Raw genomic sequence first — 12,675 nt, 5'->3', positions numbered from 1 at the left:
AAATATATCTGTATTCATGCAGGTTCCTGATTTGACTTTTTTTTTTATATTAATTTAAGTATAGCATTTACAATGAATTCAGCCACATCAGGAAACAACAAAAAAAGTATATAAATAACAGAGTGAGCACTGTGAAGTTAACTCCACACCTCCCCTGTTATTTCTATGAACCACTATTTGTTTGGGAGTACCTGTAGCTGCATGTACAGCGGACCCGACGGTAGATGTCTCCCTACTCCGCGCAGCGCTGCGGCTCCTCGGGTGCGCTGTCTGCGCTGTGCACAAATGACCGAATCGCCATTTTGAAAAGCGAAGCGTTCACAGCACACCCGCCCCGACTACTGGAACTATGCCGCGGGGCCGGCCTCGCAAACTGAGAGTTAAAAGCAGCGACGGAACAGGTAACAAGTACCAAAACGCAAGGAATAAAAAATACAGACTGTGGGCTATCCAAATAACCGGCTATTAGTTTGTCAAACATCTCCGCCGCGCATATAATGACACTTGAGTGGAGTGTATATAGTCCCCGGATATAGTATTGCGGGTGGGCTTTGCTTTGTGCGGCGAAGGAGTGATTGAGGCGGAATGATATTAATAACATGTCGGTGCCTCCTCTTATTGGCTTCCAGTCTAAATTGGTGTCCGCGAGGGGAAGAGCTCCGCCGTCACTGAACGTTGGCTCAAGTGCCCCGTGCACCACTAATGTGTGTTTATTGCTCATTTGTCGTTAGCTTGTTGTTGCTAACTAGCTCGCCTTTGCTACCGTTAGCCTCGCTGCTAACTCCCCGTAATGTTGCTCGGCGGGGCTCTGGTCCCGGCGAGGCGGTGGATGGAGGCTGTCCAGCTGCCGGGGGAGCAGAGGTGTGTGTGTGTGTGTGTGTGCTCACAACAAACTGTCACCAAACAAACGTGACACAAACATGTGTTGACATGGTCGCCGAGCTGGTTTCGGTTTGCTAGCACATTGATGCTATCACCGGGATACAATGTTTAGCTCGGTGACATGAGCCGTCAGCTGGAGGAGGCAAACTGGAAGTTGCGACGCCACTTAGCTGATGACAAAAATCATTAACACAATGTCAAATCCCCGAGAAATGATTTCACCTCGGATCCATGTCACATAAACCAAGTTCATGCTGGTGTTTGTTACTGTCACAGACAAGATGGGTGTGTGAACTGTGGGACATACTTTTATCTGAAGTAATAGCAGTGACTCCCCAACAGGTTTACTTGTAAACATCATGGGGTGATGATCTCAATCTCAATTTGATCCTGCAATATTAAATATATGTATACTGTTTATTTTCCGTAAGTGTAAGATAAAAGAGTGAAGGTAAAGGATAGAGACGAGTCTGTCACAGGGCTGAGAGATAATTTAAACAATGAACCTGATAAATGTCCCATTATTATCTCTCACATGTTTGTTGAAGGTTGTGGTTTGAAACTCTTCTTGATGAGCACCTGAGAACAACAATAAAACCAACTGTTATTGTACCTCCTCAGTGTACTTCCACAATGCAAAAGTAATATATTGATATATATATTAAGCTTTTATGTTGCGAGTAATGAAAATTATATCGCAATAATAATTGTTATTGTTTTATTGCCCAGCCTTGTTTTTTGTTAACCTTCAAGATGAGAGCAAAACGTTCTTGCAAACCTACGTGATGAACACAAACCCCATTCTTCAAGGTGCTGCTGTTGAACACAGACTAATATATCATCATTATGTTACATTAAAGGTCGGATGTTTTAATTTTGTACTGACAGATACAATTACAAGATGTTACATTATTTCACATATTGATATATGATATTGGAAAACACATTATAGAAGGCTAATTTGATAATATTACTAAGGGCATGGCAAAACAATATCAATATATCAAACAAAATATTGTTTCATCTATAGCAATATACCGAAAGTGCAATATATATTAATGCAATTACTAATTATTGTACAAGCACAGTGAGGAGGTATGACACAATTGATCTACTTCAGATTTGTAAAATGTTTTGCTGTTTATCAAGTGTTTGTCAGTCTCTGCTCACAAAGAAGAGTTTAAAACCACAACCTTCACTCAGGAACAAAGATCTGTCTTTAACTTTAAAGGAATGATAATTTAAAAATGTTCATGATCATTGTCAATATCGAATGATATTAATGTTTTTATTTTGAAATAATTTTGGGCCATATCATCCAGCACTTCATTACCATCATCACTAGTCTTGATTGTTAGCACGTTGGACTTCCATTGCTAACCTATTCTACTTAATCTGGAAACTATGCACTTCCAAGAAATACTGAATACATAAAAAGTATATATGAAGCAAAACAAAAAACTCAATACAGGTACCAGGTCATAGTATGTCCTTATTATGCAACCACATCAACCACAAGAGAGGACTGTCGTAATGATGTAGTTTATAAAAACACTGTTCAGATGAAAACATCTGGTGTTAAATGTGTGTTTGCGTCACTGAACACAGCGTTACGTTACATGTCATTTGGCGGACACTTTTATCCAAAGCAACTTCCAATTAGTGCATTCAACATCTATGAGGGGCAATTGAGGGGTTCAGTATCTTGCCCAGGGACACTTCGGCATGCAGATGGGGAAGACTGAGGATCGAACCGCCGAACTTCTGGTTGTAGGACAACCACTCTACCCCTCAGCCCAGCCGCCCCCAGTTGGAGATGTTCTCTGTCCTATTTACTTCAAACTACTTGAAATGTGTTCCATTGTGCTTCTCGTCAGATGCGGATCCCAGTGAAAATAAGCCGGAAGGTTACAGTGATGGAGAGGTCAAGGACAAGAAGTGCAGAATATGCTGTCATGTCGTCACCACTGACAGCCAGCTGCAGAAGCATCTCCGTGAGCATGAGAGCAACGATAAGGTAAATGAGGATAACGGGTAGCCATGACAACAAAGTGAACACAAAACTGTTCGAAGATAAAATCAGCAGAGCATGTTTGCTCTCTGTCCTCTGCACGATTTCTATTTCTATGATTCTTCACGTTCAAATACTATATGTCTCAGTAGAGCTAACTCTCTCCGTACTATTTGTAAAGTAGCTACCCAGTAGAACCCCACTGTTATTATTAGGTTGAAAACAGCTGCACTGGAGATTTTAACGCATTATATAGTGCTTTGACAATGTAGTATTGCAGTATCTATTGAGCATAATGGCATTTTCATTGATGCAAACTTTTCAAAGTTTTGTCTCTTCGACCTTCAGTTGGTTTTAAAAAGGCTCATATTTGATGTGCCTGGTTACCAGAGAGTTTAATGATATGTCTTCAAACCAGCCCGTCACAACAGGGCAGAGCTGAGCAACTGAGAGATGTGAGGGTGGTGTGAGGTGACAGCATTTCACGCCCCTTTCTGGAGCAGTGGGCTTCATCGGTGAGGTTGTTGACCTGTTATAGGATTACCCTCACAAAGTACAACAAAAGTCAACACTTCTAGGAGCAGAGGAAACTCTCTGTCCATCGTAGTCAAAGTCTGTTGCGGATCCCAACTTGTAGCTGTCCCAGAGCTAGCGGCTTACTGTCAAAGCTGGAGGTGTCCTGGATTTTCCAGCTCAGATGATTTTTCACAATGTGGAATTTTAAATCTGCTGTAGGTGCTGTTATTTATTTGACAGGCTCAGCACAGGTCTAGAGTTAGTCTGCCACTCAGTGAATGTGGTGTTACCAGCAGCAAGGTGCACATTTCTCCTGTATGTTCTTCAGGGCACATCTTGGGTAATTAACTCACCCTTACATGCATAATTACATTAGAGCCACACAATAATTGCCACATGTTTTAATGTAACCAGGGTGATTACTAATATTGAAAATGTAAATGAGTTGATTGAATAAAGTGCTGCCAAATAAGACCTGATGCAGGAAGGTTAAAGTCGTCTCACGTGTATGTCTGAAAAGCAAAGGAGCACAGAAGCGCATGTTCTCTGCTCCTGTCGTTTCATTAGTAGAAACTGTTGTGGAGCTGCAATGGGCACAATGTGATGAATGAAAAATCAATATGGGAGGTTTTTGTTAACTCTTAATAAGATTAATTACAATATGTGAATAGCTTCTTTGGTGTTAATACACTAGACTCGCATTGTTGCATTGTTGTATTGTTGCATTGTTGCTCCTGTTTTGTAGAGATGTCGCAGCAGAACTCAAAATGGTAATTTTGCTGAGAGGGGAGAAGTTACTTAACCACCTACAGCCCTGTATCTACAGCCAATAACTGTCTGAAATAGCACAGTAAATATTAATCACAGCTGCAGTCTGCTGCACTGGTCACTCTCCAGTAATAGTATAGATTAGATTCAGCGGCTGTTTGTATGAATTTCCATTCCCTCTTCCTACATTTTTAATCCTCCATAGGAAAATCCTATAATACACATTGCTCTGGCTCAAAAACCTTAAACAGGATTTCCAGTATTTTTCAACCTGGGCCATATGTTCATAAATGTGGGGGTGTTAATAATTCTTAAAGAGAAGTCTCTCTCGCAACCGCTCATTGTTCCTCCTCAGATCGGGCCTCTCTCTCTTTCTCCTTACTCGCTCTTCTTCTGTATACTCTGGATCAAACCCAGACCCAGAATAACATTTAGAGCCCTATATTGATTAAGATAAAGCACTTTAAAGCTACTTTCAGACATGCATTGAACTCTAGAGGTGCTCTGGAGTTTGTTCAGAGGAAGTGTATGTGTGAATGCAAATGTCCAAGGCAGAGCCTGCGGAGTTTCTGCGGCCTCTCTCCGCCTGGCCCCCTTGTATAAAGTACGCAAAAATGAAAAAAACTAAAAAGAATACAATCATCTCTGCTTGAAAAAGCTGTGCTTTACACGTAGGACACCCCGACAAAGATGTCAAGAGAGTTTGTGGTGTTGATGTGTTGCAAACAAAAACATGTGATCTCCGCAGCGGAATTGATACGTTACATCCTACTTCTGCCTGCAGCACCATCCCTCGCCTTTGGTGTTGTGAACGAGTCTGAGCAGTGAATCTCCCCCTGCATGTGTGAAAGGCACAACTCCGGAGAAAGTCTGGAGAACATGAATGAAAACATCTTTAGTGAACATTTTATGGATTCTTGCTTTTGCTCCTCGAGATAACATTTTAGCCACGTTGTGTCGCGACTGGCAGTGAAGACCATCTTCTGGACCGATTCCAAATGTTTTTCCCAGTACCAGTAATGTCACCCAATAATATTGACAATTATCACTATAAATGTCACATTATTATTTCTGTCAAATTTAAAGACTGAATGACAAACACATGATAAACCGCTAAACATTTTACAAATCCGAGGTAGGCGGTTAAACCTCTTCACTGTATTATCTTGACATATACTGATCTGTTCTTATAATGCCATTGAAGAAAATTAGATTGTGATAACTGTAGCTGTTTTATTGCCCAGCCCTAACACATACCCTCACATGCTGTCTCGCTGTGTCTCTGTCTGACTCAACTATAGGTGCTATAGTTTGCTGTCAAGTATGTTAGAGAATGTAATTTCCCTGGTATCTAGTATCCTCTCTTGACCACCTTCTTCGGCATGGAAATAGGACAGTAAGACCCTGCCTGCCTCACCTCATTTGCAGCTGCACCTGTAGTCGTGGGCTGTTTCAATTTCAAGGCCACTGTCTTCACTTCCACCGGCACTTTCTCCAGGCTGAAGAGCAAGAGCCTCGGGGGCTGCCACTCTGAGTCAGGCTCACCAGTGTCAGCCTGTGTGTTGCTCACAACCATCTCAGCTAGTCTGAAATTCAGCTCCTCCAATAGAAAAGGATTTTAATATCTAAGCTATTTCTGCCTCATATTTTTTGATGTTGTATGGCAAACTTCTGTAGCGCTGCTTTTTTCTGTCTTTCTGTTTGTCTTTCTCTGTCACTTCCCACTGCAGCGAGTGTCACTGATTGAGGTGCAGTAGAGACTTCTTCTAGTTAGTGTTTCTACACTGTCTCAGTCTGTCTCCACCAAGATTAAGAGTTTGCAGCACTAAGGACTGCACTGCAGAGAGAAATGTGAATCTTTAAAACTTCCATCATTCACTATTCATTCAAGTGTCTCTAAGATCTCTTCTCTCCCCTTGCAGCCCCATCGCTGTGACCAGTGCCCACAGACATTTAACGTGGAGTTCAACCTCACCCTCCACAAGTCCACACACACCACCTGCGACTTCACCTGCCCCGTTTGCAAGAAAAGGTTCTCACGCATCGCCAGCCTCAAATCTCATATCATGCTGCACGAGAAGGAGGAGGTTAGTCACCCCACCAGTCAAACATCAAGCCATCATGTTTTATTGCTGTTTTCATCAACACAAAATTCCTTTATGTGCTTTATCTCCTCTTTTCACTGCTGTGACGACCCGTGCAGAATTTGATCTGTGTAGAGTGTGGAGATGAGTTTGTTCTCCAGAGTCAGCTCTCTATGCACCTGGAGGAGCACCGCAAGGAGCTGTCTGGAATCAAGGTCTACACCTGCAAGACCTGTGACAAGGAGTTCAAGACGTCTGCGCACCTCAAGGAGCACACGAGGAGCCACGCCAAGATGAGGTCAGACGGGGCTTGAGACACTGATTTATTAAATTATACCAAGTCAAGCGGAAAACTGCTCTGAGTTCTTAGGAAGATTGAATCCAGCAGCTGTTAAAAGGAACGATGAGGGTCTTGTTCAAGGCAATATACAGTCTAAAGTCTACCACTCTGTGATATGTTGGGATTGTAGCTGCCTGCAATACCTTATATGAGTATTTTACATTACATGCCAAATAAATTATAAGGATACATTGTGATCTGATCTGCATTATGACTATCAAGGTACTTGAAAGTCTTTTAGAGGGATCTGCAGCTTTGTGAGGCAAAGCTAAGAACATTTCGTAACAAAGTTTACAGAATTAGACTGATGATGAAGGATTTAGATGCTTACAAGTGCATGTCTGCATCATGGAGGATTTGATTAATTTACTACAATCCTCCATGATGGAATTATTTCTGTGAACCATTTTGATGGAAGAAAAAAAACTAGCAGTGGTCAGGGATGAACTTCCATCCGATTGCAATCATATTTGAGTTTTTAAAAGCCTGTCTTGATTTCCTGTGGACACACAAATACCCTGGAATAAAATGTGGACTTAAGAGCTTCCTTTTTCATTCTCATGACGTGAATCCACATTGCAGGTAGTTTTTCACTAGCACCAGCTTGTAAATGCTCAAATAAGCGATTTGTCCTAAAAGTCCGGTTAATATGTAAAAACATCACATTAGTAATGAGAACACATCATTTTTTTTAGTTTAAAAACAATTTATATAGTGAAGTTCTAACTTCTTCTTTTCATGCCAAAAGAGGAATGTTTAGTTTCATACTTAACTTTCAGTCATAGTTAGTTAAAATGTCATACCAAAATGTGAAGTTGTTGTGTAGCTATTGTGATGACTAATGTAGCACAGTCTCTAGTTTCAATTGTTTTTACTTGACTTAAATGTGCTGTGTGACAACAAGCTGCCTTCTAAACACAAGTGTCTAAAAGTATTATTTTGAACACTTTGTGCCGTCACAATGTCAGAGGTTCTGATTCATGGGAAAACCACAAGGGTTAAATATTCTGCCAATGATAATAATTATCTGTGATCCTCTTGTCATATTATATTAAACCATTTTGACATGTTTTTGTGTTTCCTCCTTCCTCAGGCCGCTCTCCTCTAGTTCAAGAAACTACAAGAAAAACATTGATCGTAGTGGGTTCACAAACAGCTGCCATCACTGCGGAAAGGCTTTCAAAAAGCCCAGCCAGCTCGTCAGACACATACGAATACACACAGGTGAGGGATGGAAGCGCTGAACAGAGTCAGGTTGGTTAGGTTGTAATGGGAGGGGGCTCGCCCTATAAACCATATAGGTTATGGGTGCAGCAGGAGATTTTGTGGGTAAGTGGGCAGTGCTGCCCCTAAACTGGACTCAAGGCAGCGTTATACAACTGAAGTCTCTTGTTTGTCTTTCAAAACTTACTCTGATTAGGTTTTCTTCATTCTTCTGACTCCCTGGCATACTGTAGCCACTATCAGCACCAACTCCCCGAGTAGTTTGTTGTGTTCACCCTCCATTTCTGAGGAAGTGTCCGCCTCAGCTCAGTCCATTGCTCATCTGTCATGCAGAGGCACTGCGTGGGTAGAATTTAAATATGCTGCTTAAATCCTGTTATTCATGTGTTTCTCTGCAGTCATTCGGCCGCTTGAGTTCAGCCAACGTAGCCAGTAGCTTCCACCCACATGCTGTTTACACATCATCCACATGTCCATTATCTTTCTTTGCCGGCCGACCGGCTGGATGAGTAATAGTGGATGAAGCTGATTCCTCTGTGCTTTGAATCTCAAAATGCTCTTAAGCTGATGAAGAGGCTAGGCAACACACAAACTCACACACACACACACACACACACACACACACACACACACACACACACACACACACACACACACACACACACACACACACACACACACACACACACACACACACACACAAGATTATGTTCAAGTCTATATTCAGACCTAAAATAATACCAGTGATGGCACTAATGTTGGTTAAAAGTCACAATAATGCTGATTTACCACTGCTGGAACCAGCCTCAGAAGCTGCTTCAAAAAGTGTGATTTTAACAGACTTCCCAACCTCCTTAGAGCATTTTTTAAACCCAACCTTCCCCTTCTCCTCAGGTGAGAGGCCCTATAAGTGCTCACACTGTGGCAAGGCTTTCAACCAGAAGGTGGTGCTGCAGACTCACATGGTGAGACACACTGGAGAGAAACCTCACCTCTGCATGTTCTGCCCTGCTTCCTTCTCCCAGAAGGGGAACCTGCACTCCCACGTTCACAGAGTTCACTCTGAGGTAAGAGCACAGAACTGCACATCAAATACTGAGGTTTTTCCATCCTCAGAAGGAAATATCTGTGTTTGTTGTGATACCATCTGTGATTGTTGTGCTGGGAACCATAGCAATAAAATCAGCCACCAAAAACAACCAGCTGTTTTGCAACAGTGTGAAGAGTTTACTTTGGGTAATGAGGAATTTAGTTGCTTCCAAGTGCACATCCAATTTGCATGTCACATAGTGTCCATCACTGACCGAAACAGAAAGTACGACTGGTCCACGACTTAAATACCCCTACAATCTCTTCAGAATTCAACAATTAAACATTAATCTTAATGATTTGTTATCCATGCTATGACACTAGACAGAATATAGCCTATTCTATCTCAGTTCTTTTAATTCAGTGTAGCTTTTTTTTGTATCTGTGCCGTACTGAGGGGCATTTATCACATCTATATTTAATTTAAACTGCCTTTGTTGAATCGGGATTAAGCAGTTTCATTTATTTTAGGAATTTCTTTAGATACCTGTAGGAGACTTTGGGTCGAGGGAACTACACAGAATTTATCATCGCTGTATCACTTGATTGATTTAAGTTATTATCCAAGTAGTTAAAAAATAACATTGTTATTAAAACTAATAACAATAATGATTATAACATTTTTTCTATATTCATTAAGGAAAAGTGTGATTTTCCGTCCTGACAGTTAAGATTAGTTTCTTCAAATACAGAGTTGATGCAGTGGCTGTCTCTGCTGAAAGTGACACTAGAACCATAATACTTCAATAATCATCGACATAAAATATACATTTTGTAGACGTTATTGTTGTGCCATTGTTATGCCTCTTTGAAGAGCTTTCCTATCCGCAGTGCAGCTGGCAAACAACATCAGCATGCCATAGGTATATGAATACCCTCTACGTTGCAGTGATAGTTAGACAGAAACAGCTGTTGGGACAGGTTGGCTCTTTTTACTGTCTTCAGAACACCCAGTGATTGTTTAGGAGGTGCTGTGTGAGGTCCTGGGAGATGTGTGCGCCTAGAAATTTGAAGGACTGTCTCCCCTGATGTGTAACAGAGCAGGTTCCTTAATCTTGTTTCCTGAAGTTAATTATCATCTACTTTGTTTTGGAGATGACAAGTGCCAGGTCGTTAGCGGTACACCACTCTGCCAATATGCAGACTCATATTGTGTATTGTCCATTGTGTATCAGTCCAATCACAGTGGTGTCAACCGCAAACTTCTTAATGTTGTTTGTGTTGTAGGTTGTTAAACATTCTTGGGCGTAGAGGGAAAACGGAAGGGGACTAGTGTTTGCTGCTTGCTGAGAGTTTGTTGTTTGGTTGTGAAGTTATTCCTGATCATAACAAACCGACAGGAGACGAAGAAATGTAAAGCTGAAAGGTCTTAAAGGGATAGTTCACCAAAAAATGAAAATTCCCTCATTATCTACTCACCACTATGCTGATGGAGGGGTGGGTGAAGTGCTTGAGTCTCAGGGGTAAACAGTGTTGCATCACTTTTTCAAAGGCAACAAAACAACAGAAAAAAAATACAATGCCTCCATCGGCTAATGGTGAGTAGATAATGAGTGATAGAGAGTGAATCTCAAGTTATTAGTTAATTTGAAATGCTGCATTATGCACATGCAATATCAAATACTTTCCATACTGATTACCAGGCTTTCGTAATTCACTATCATTTCTTTTGCTCTGGTTCATTTTGGCCTCTTTTTGTGCACGTCCTTCTCTCACACTCTAAATTTGTTGCATAGGTCTGTACCACGTTAGCATTGTCAGTGCCCATCACTGGCATCAGCTCATAGCATCCCTGTCCCATTGTGCAGCCACTGAGAGACTTGTTCAATCAGTGACTTTGTCGAACACATTATTAAGTGGTAAATACTGGACCCCAGTCAGGCCACTGCATGTACCTATCCTTTGTGATTTCATTATAATGTAATTCATCCACTCAGCTAAAACGTGTACAATCTGATACAGCAATCAAATCATTCTTTCATGGAAGTCATAATGTTCAGATGTAGTTGTTTTAGAGATCTGTTGATTCAACTGGTCACTTTGGAGCCTGCAATTTGTCGTGCTGTTGAGCAGTGTTGTGTTATACTAACCAATGTTTCTATTATTTCCTTTACCTCATTTATGTCAGTGAGCAAGGCTTAATAACCGACCTCTGTGTTATTAGCTTTAGCCAGGTGTACCTGAGAAAATGACAACTGAGTATATCTATAGCGATTGTATTTCCCAGCATTTATTAAAGCTATATGCTGAGTTACATTATTCTTGGAAGTAAACTCTACAATAAGAGATGGAGCACATTTCCTTTGGCAGAGAAACTGCCTGCCATCTTGGCTTGGCTGCTGTAGATGTGCAGGATCAGACAGACAACATGAATAGTTTACTCCCAATCCTACTAAAGATAGGAAGCTGAAAGTAGCAGGTAGAATTTCCCTCGTTCAAATATTCATGGCAGAACTTGGTTATTCGATTTTTTTCATGCTAAGCAGGTTCAAAGTAGTTGACCTCAGGGGACATTCATCTTTTAGCTTGGTTCATGTTAACAAGTAAAAACAAAATGCATAATCCCTCGAACTCGGTTGAAGATTCCTGAAAATACACATACTGGTTCTTTGATTTTATTAGTAATCCCTCATGCTTAGAAAGTTTATTCACTAAATTATCTAAACTCAAACTCAGGTAATCTGAAATATATTAATGAGAAGGTAGAAATCAATAGGTCGACTATTTCACCATCAACAAGAAACGTCAGTGAGGCAGTGTCAACCAAAACAACCATCAATCAAGCTTTAAGTCAAACTTAATTTTTAAAGCACCGCTCATACAGGTTAGTGCCTTTCAAAGTGTTTGACTGAAGAGTCAATAATAGACAACACAAATATAAATGCTCACAAGAAAATATCTTAAAATGAGCTTTTATAAGCTATTCAAACAATAAAACATTTCTTTAAGTACAATAAATAGAATAAATAAAAGTCAATAAAATGGGTTAAAACATATTATAATAATATTAATAGACATAGCATTTAATAACATTTTGATTCAATAAAATAATGTCTAAAAATCATATTTCATCAAAAGCCGGGGAATAAAGAGATTTTAGGAAGTTTTAAGAATTTGTTAAAACATCAACTCTTCCGGCTGCTCTCAGGTCCTCAGCGTTTCAGTGGCTTCAAGCATGAAAACTAAAAGCTGCCTCACCAAAGGTTTTAGTTTTGCACTTTGGAAAAAAGCCAACAGACTCATAACAGAGCACCTGAGCAGCCGTACTGGTTGATACACTGAGCATATGTGACATGTCTGCTGGTGCAAGACCATGAAGTGCTTTAAAAACAAGAATAGGATTGATCTGACACATAATGAAACACTTTAATCTTCAGACTAGCGAGTTCCCATAAGTTTATAAACTTTGTAAAGATGGCAACAAATTATATACAGTATAACATGGTGTACATTCAGCCTTTAATGGAGCCTTTAATTGTATCATGAAATATAAAGGGTTAACAAATCTCATGGGTTATGATGCCCACAGTTGCTGTTACATTCAAATTATTTGCACATATGTTATGAACAAAAAGAAAAGCTGTTTTCAAGCTGCTGACTTAAATATACGTCCCGAAAAACAAACTGTGCAGGACAATACAAACATAACTTTTTTTTTCTTTAATTATATATAACTTTCATCACACAGACCAAAACAAGAATCAACACCCTTACAAAACATACAATACAGACCAAACATACAAAAGCATAAAAGACAATAA

The 12,675-nt window shown here is 40.4% G+C and overlaps 1 protein-coding gene across 3 annotated transcripts in view; it reads left to right on the top strand.

Annotated features, from left to right (window-relative positions):
- The first annotated feature begins 314 nt into the window (after positions 1 to 314).
- LOC118113550 (zinc finger protein 236) overlaps positions 315 to 12,675 on the top strand; it is a 53,088-nt gene continuing 40,727 nt past the window's right edge. For all 3 annotated transcript variants that reach the window (XM_035163365.2, XM_035163366.2, XM_035163364.2), the window contains exons 1-6: positions 315 to 401; positions 2,760 to 2,899; positions 6,100 to 6,264; positions 6,381 to 6,559; positions 7,695 to 7,825; positions 8,720 to 8,892. In XM_035163365.2, coding sequence (XP_035019256.2) covers positions 350 to 401; positions 2,760 to 2,899; positions 6,100 to 6,264; positions 6,381 to 6,559; positions 7,695 to 7,825; positions 8,720 to 8,892 — 840 coding nt within the window. In that variant the 5' untranslated portion in view covers positions 315 to 349. The remainder of the gene's footprint in view (positions 402 to 2,759; positions 2,900 to 6,099; positions 6,265 to 6,380; positions 6,560 to 7,694; positions 7,826 to 8,719; positions 8,893 to 12,675) is intronic.

The sequence above is a fragment of the Hippoglossus stenolepis genome, chromosome 8 (genome assembly GCF_022539355.2).
Source record: "Hippoglossus stenolepis isolate QCI-W04-F060 chromosome 8, HSTE1.2, whole genome shotgun sequence".
Taxonomy (NCBI): Eukaryota; Metazoa; Chordata; class Actinopteri; order Pleuronectiformes; family Pleuronectidae; genus Hippoglossus; species Hippoglossus stenolepis.
Note: the sequence above shows the minus strand (reverse complement) of the source record. Positions and strands in the feature narration are given on the sequence as shown.